The sequence below is a fragment of the Glycine max genome, chromosome 19 (assembly GCF_000004515.6).
Source record: "Glycine max cultivar Williams 82 chromosome 19, Glycine_max_v4.0, whole genome shotgun sequence".
Taxonomy (NCBI): domain Eukaryota; kingdom Viridiplantae; phylum Streptophyta; class Magnoliopsida; order Fabales; family Fabaceae; genus Glycine; species Glycine max.
The window spans coordinates 33,104,509-33,110,483 of record NC_038255.2 but is presented as its reverse complement, the minus strand read 5'-3'; the positions used below and the strand labels follow the sequence as shown (position 1 = coordinate 33,110,483).

The window sequence follows — 5,975 nt, the reverse complement described above, 5'->3', positions numbered from 1 at the left end:
TTTATATATATAATATCCTCAAACATATATAAAAATATAAATTTATATATATATAATATATATTTATATATATATATATATATATATATATATATATATATATATATATATATATATATTACAAAACTTATATAATGGCCAGACTATAATCAAAGCTCATTAAAGAAGAAATAAAATTAACATTTTTATTCATTTTGATAAATTTTAATCAATAATAAAAATAAAAAATATTAGTAAAATTTCCTTAGATAATTTTTTTTCAAACATGATTGAAATATAATAAAAAATGAGTATAAGTTTAAAAAGACTAGGGTCTTATTAATTAGTTTTCTTAGGATAATAATTAAGAAACTAAAAAATAAATATTTACTGTAAAAATTATAACAATATATAAAAAAGTTATATATAATATAATTTTATATATTCTAATAATTTTTTTTAATTTCTTAACCCATGATCTAAAAACACTAATTATCATTATACTAAATCTTTGATGTAATAAATTAGTAAAGTAAAAATTGATGAAATTGAAGAAATATTAATTGGTCTGGTAGACCAATGTAACAGAAGTAGCAGTACTGCAGGAGAATAAATAAGCCGTGCCAGCTCACCGTATTGGTCCACCACTCCAATTTCGCCGCTCTCTTTTCTCTCTCCTCTGCCTCCTCCTCCTTCGCTTTATCTATCTATTCCTCTTGCACCATATCAGGATCCTCCTCCTCTTCTTCCCACCGATCAAACTAACAAGGATCCAAACACAAACACAAAGCACGTTCTTTTGTCTTTGTCTTCATCTTCGGTGAATGATCACTGATCACTCATCATCATCATCATCATGGGGGTGTTACAGGAGAAGCTCTCTTCCTTCTACAAGAGCCGGTGGCTAGTGTTCGTGGCCGCAATGTGGCTGCAGTCGTGGGCGGGCATCGGGTACTTGTTCGGGAGCATCTCTCCTGTCATAAAAAGCTCCCTTGGCTACAACCAGAAGCAGCTCGCCATGCTTGGCGTCGCCAAGGACCTTGGTGACGCCGTCGGGTTCATGACCGGGCTTCTTTGTGAGATCTTGCCCATCTGGGGCGCGCTTCTTGTGGGTGCTGCTTTGAACCTTGTGGGATATGGCTGGGTCTGGCTTGTTGTCACTTCTCAAGTCCCTGTCTTGCCTCTCTGGGCTGTGAGTGCCTCTCTTCTTCCTTTTTTTTCTTCAATGTTTTGGTTTCTTACTTTGTTTTTTTAGACTGTGACTAATCTCCGTTGAGAAACCTATCACTTTGGGTCCATCCACCTTGAATTCATTGCTTAAGGAAATTGAGTCGGGTATCACGGGACCACATGCTGGATTGGATTTATTTGTTCTTTTACCTGATGATCATTTTGATCCATCCATGTGGCTCCAACCCGAGACCTTCTTTCTTAAGGGACTCGAGCCAAGTACCACTCAGACCAACCGACGACATGTTGGATTGGATTTACTCGTTTATCATTTTGAGATGGTGGTGATCAGGCTTGGTGATTTGGGGTGGTTCGACTCTCTTGTTTGGGTGATGCTGTTGCTGCCAATCTTAGCATGCTGTCTTTCTCTCTCTTGATTTTTTGTTTGATCCCTATATCAGATTAACATGTATTATACAAGCTTTTAAGGTTTTTTTTTTCCTGGGTTTAATTTACCATGAGGTATGAACTTGAAAAGTTTACTTTTATTCTTCTTTTCTGGCTTTATAATTGACGTGGTTCTCAATGGAATTTTTTGTTCTGCTCCAGTTTCTTCTACCTTTGCTTTCTTTGATTCGGTTGATCCTGGGTTTACTGTTCACCAGAATCAACAATAACAACGAAGTTTTATCTAATTTTGCAAAGTCAACTACATAGACTATACGATACCATTCGGCTCAAATTCTTATATTCCGGGCATTTTTTATTTTTTTTTATAAAAGGGTTGAATTTTAACATATTGTGGATTTTTGGTAACCATATGTTAAATATGGGGCTGTCTTCAAGGTTATGTGTAGTTGAAGTTCTACCTGAATCTTAAATCTTAACATATGGTTGATTTTGGTAACCATATGTTAAAATTCGACCTTTTTAGTAAAAGAATGTCCGGACTAAAGGGGTGTTTATTCAAATTGAAAAGTGAGAGCTTTGTACTTTACAGACACTTCCTTTTACATGAACATTCCATTTTCTGCCTTAAAATTTTCCCCTTTCTGGTCTTTTTTGTTTTTATTTTTCCATGAGAGTAATCTGTTGGTGAAGCGCTCCGTTTCGATGCTCTAATTTCATTTGGGTACTTCCTTTTTTTCTCCAATTTGGTTGGTGAACATCACTATTACCAGTGTGATGATTGATGAGTCACCATCTGCTTTTAAAATTGTAGTGTGAAATGTGGCACGTTGCCACAGGGCACAAGAACATTGTTGCAAGGTTGTGCACGACACTAAGCACTTTAATTAATGAAACGGCACTCTACTGAATTTGGCTGTCAGCTGTCTCCCTTGTGAAACCAACATGTGACGTGGTGCCAAATCTTGTTCAAATTTTCTAACAATTAGTACAAAGAGACAACTTACATAACCGATCTCCCTTTTTGATATTTATTCTACACTTCTTATTAGGTTTTTTTATGATATATAACTTTACAACTAAGCTAAGGATGTCTAATTCAATTAGTTCATTGTGAGTTGCTGTAAACTCCTTGATACCTATTTTCAATTTCTACGGATAAAAAAAAATTTCACACTTTACAAAATACTGCTTGAAATGTTGTGTCTACTTTTGGACTGTATCAGTGACCCCAATTTAGAAGGGAGAATGAGAATCAAGTTCTGGAGATGCCCTTATCTCTACTATTGGCATCTATTTGATGTCTCCTCAGGAGCTTAATTTAATAAATGTTCATCACACCGGTTAATGTGTTATGTTCTAAATGTATATTTCATGACAATATAATCATAAGAAAATCAGCTTAGTACCTTTTTTCATCAAGATATGTCTTTTAGTGATATTTATTGACCAATGATCATGATGCCCAAGTTAAATGGTAAATGGTTATTGTCATGCAGATGTGTGCTCTTATCTTTGTGGGAACAAATGGTGAAACCTACTTCAATACAGTTTCTCTGGTGTCTTGTGTACAAAATTTCCCCAAAAGCCGGGGTCCTGTGGTGGGAATTCTAAAGGGCTTTGCTGGGTTGAGTGGTGCAATCTTGACTCAGATATATGCACTGTTCCATGCCCCTAATCAAGCATCACTAATATTTATGGTTGCTGTTGGTCCATCATTGGTAGGAATAGGTCTTATGTTCATTGTTAGGCCTGTTGGGGGTCACAAACAAGTTAGGCCATCAGATGGCAAATGCTTCACATTGATCTATGGTGTGTGCCTTCTATTGGCTGCATATTTGTTGGGAGTCATGGTTGTCCAAGATTTGGTTGAAGTGAGTGAAACTGTAATCTCTATATTCACTGGGGTTCTCTTGTTGATCCTCCTTGTCCCAATCGTTATTCCTATTACATTGAGTTTTGGCCCGGAGCAAAGGCATCCAGAGGTAGAAGCACTTCTTCCACCACCACAGAATAAAGAAGCAGGGAAATCTCAGCTGGATTCTGATGAAGTGATACTGAGTGAGTTGGAAGATGAGAAGCCTAAGGAAGTTGACATGCTCCCTGCATCAGAGAGGCAGAAACGTATCGCGCACTTGCAACAAAGACTGCTCCAAGCAGCTGCAGAAGGAGCAGTGAGGGTTAAGAGGAGAAGAGGACCACACAGAGGGGAAGATTTCACCTTGACACAAGCATTGATCAAAGCAGACTTTTGGCTTCTTTTCATTTCCATGATCATGGGTTCTGGATCCGGGTTGACTGTAATCGACAATCTGGGTCAGATGAGCCAGTCTCTAGGATATGACAATGCACATATATTTGTCTCCATGATCAGTATTTGGAACTTTCTTGGCCGTGTCGGAGGAGGTTACATATCTGAGCTTGTTGTGAGGTAAAAAAAAACAGTTTATATGTTGATTACATGTTTAATTCAGCTTATTATGCGTAGTCATTGTAAAGATTTTTACACGGTCAATCAATTTTTATAGTAGTTATTACAAAAATCAATGATCTTACCATACACGACAAAAATGCTTTAAATATTTAGGTGTTTGATGTCCCTAACATAACTACTTAATTTGATTTCAAATTCCATTTTTTTTTTCTTGAGCAGGGATCATGCATATCCAAGGCCAGTTGCATTGGCTGTATTTCAACTCATTATGACTCTTGGGCATGTTTTCCTTGGTATGGGATGGCCAGGGTCAATGTATGTTGGCACTTTACTAGTTGGACTTGGTTATGGAGCTCATTGGGCAATTGTTCCAGCTACAGCCTCTGAGTTGTTTGGTTTGAGAAACTTTGGTGCTTTGTACAATTTCATTACTATAGCAAACCCTGCAGGAACACTGGTTTTCTCTAGTCTCATTGCCAGCACCATCTATGATGCTGAAGCAGAGAAACAACATCGCCAAAATATGATGTTGCGTGTGCTGAATGCTAGTGAGCCTCTAAAGTGCGAAGGTTCCGTATGTTTCTTCCTAACTTCCATGATCATGGCAGGATTATGCGTGGTTGGAGCAGGCCTATGCATGGTTCTTGTGTTAAGAACAAGGATTGTTTATGCCAACCTATATGGAAAAGCTTCTTCTAGTAGACTTCGATTATGAGAGTTTGGACTATGTATTTTGGTGTCTGTATACTTGAGAAATCAGTGTTGCTGATTTTAATTCAAGAATGATTGAAGAAGCTGAGCCAAGCATCTGATCTGAATCTGTCTCCAGTGTGGAAAGCCAAAGAAGGGATAATTTTACTCAAAACAAAAGAAGAAAAAAAAAGTGTGTTTTGTCAAATCTGTATTCTTTTCCATTTTTGTTGTGTTATATTCTTTCCTTTTGCAAGTAAAAGTTTGATTGGCATTGAAATTTGACACTAATAGGTTTCTACCCTTATTCTATCAGAAAACTTGCAAAATATTCCACTTGTTTTGTTACTAAGAAAACAAAAAAAGTTGTTCTCATTAGTGGTAGATTATGTACTTTTATTTTATTAAAAATTTTGACCGGATATTCCACAAGTATCAATGAAAGACTATGATTAGGTAGAGTCTTTTTATATTGTGATGATTTTTTATTTGCAGCATCTGACTTTTGCAAATAAAGTTTGTCTTGGAATCGTAGTCTACTTTTACTACATTCAACTAGTGCTATAAAGGGATCCAGCATGTCACGGATTCAAAATTGTTTGGGAAAATAATATAAGAAAACATCTTAACACGTCTTAACAAATATCTGTGTTAAAAAAAAGGAGAGCTTGCATTTACTATTTCAACCAAGATCATAAGTTGATGAGGACATGACCAAGAGCAAGGGCAAGGATCCACTTGAAGGACTTGGAGGACCTATGACAAGGGCTAGAGCAAGGAAAGCCAAGGAAGCTCTTCAACAAGTGCTGTCCATACTGTTTGAATACAAGCCCAAGTTTCAAGGAGAAAAGTCCAAGGTTGTGAGTTGTATCATGGCCCAAATGGAGGAGGACTAAATGACACCACTTGGTTTCAATTTTAGAGTGTTTAGTTTGTCTAAATAATGGCCCAATCCTTGTAAAGTTGGCTGACCAAAAATATGTTTTGGGTTAATCAACTAAAAGGGCTTTAGTTAGGTTTAGTTCAAGTTGTAATAAGGGCCCAATTGGCAACCTAGGCATCAGCCTTTTGGGAGACCAAATGGTGGCTGACTTGTTGGCTGTTGGGGGTGACTTTTGGTTGCCACAATTTCAGTTACACTCAGCCATTAAGTTTTTTTTAATTCCCTAGGTTAATGGCATTAAGTTATTTTAATTCTAGGTTAGTGGGTCATTACTAAAATCTGCTGTAAAGCTTCTATATAAGCTGAACCATTTTATCAATAAACACAAGTTGAGTTTTATTCAGAAAATTA

The 5,975-nt window shown here is 36.6% G+C and overlaps 1 protein-coding gene across 3 annotated transcripts; it reads left to right on the top strand.

The window, feature by feature from the left end:
* Nucleotides 1-569: 569 nt before the first annotated feature.
* On the top strand, nucleotides 570-4,961 carry LOC100796700 (protein NUCLEAR FUSION DEFECTIVE 4). Of its 3 annotated transcripts, none has more exons than XM_003553215.4 (3): nucleotides 570-1,171; nucleotides 3,057-3,988; nucleotides 4,211-4,961. In XM_003553215.4, exons 1-3 carry the CDS (start codon nucleotides 836-838, stop codon nucleotides 4,704-4,706), a joined length of 1,764 nt encoding a protein of 587 aa, XP_003553263.1. In that variant the 5' UTR covers nucleotides 570-835; the 3' UTR covers nucleotides 4,707-4,961. The 3 variants fall into 3 exon arrangements, with proteins under 3 accessions (XP_003553263.1, XP_006604148.1, XP_040868373.1); XM_006604085.4 differs by lacking the exon at nucleotides 570-1,171 and adding an exon at nucleotides 1,244-1,538; XM_041012439.1 differs by lacking the exon at nucleotides 570-1,171 and adding an exon at nucleotides 1,400-1,671.
* The last annotated feature ends 1,014 nt before the right edge of the window (nucleotides 4,962-5,975 follow it).

Bases quoted from the DNA above. Each gene is read 5' to 3' on its own strand.
- LOC100796700 (XM_003553215.4), top strand. From the start codon at position 836: ATGGGGGTGTTACAGGAGAAGCTCTCTTCCTTCTACAAGAGCCGGTGG. The intron at 1,172-3,056 runs GTGAGTGCCTCT...ATTGTCATGCAG, and splicing joins CTGTCTTGCCTCTCTGGGCT to ATGTGTGCTCTTATCTTTGT. The intron at 3,989-4,210 runs GTAAAAAAAAAC...TTTCTTGAGCAG, and splicing joins ATATCTGAGCTTGTTGTGAG to GGATCATGCATATCCAAGGC.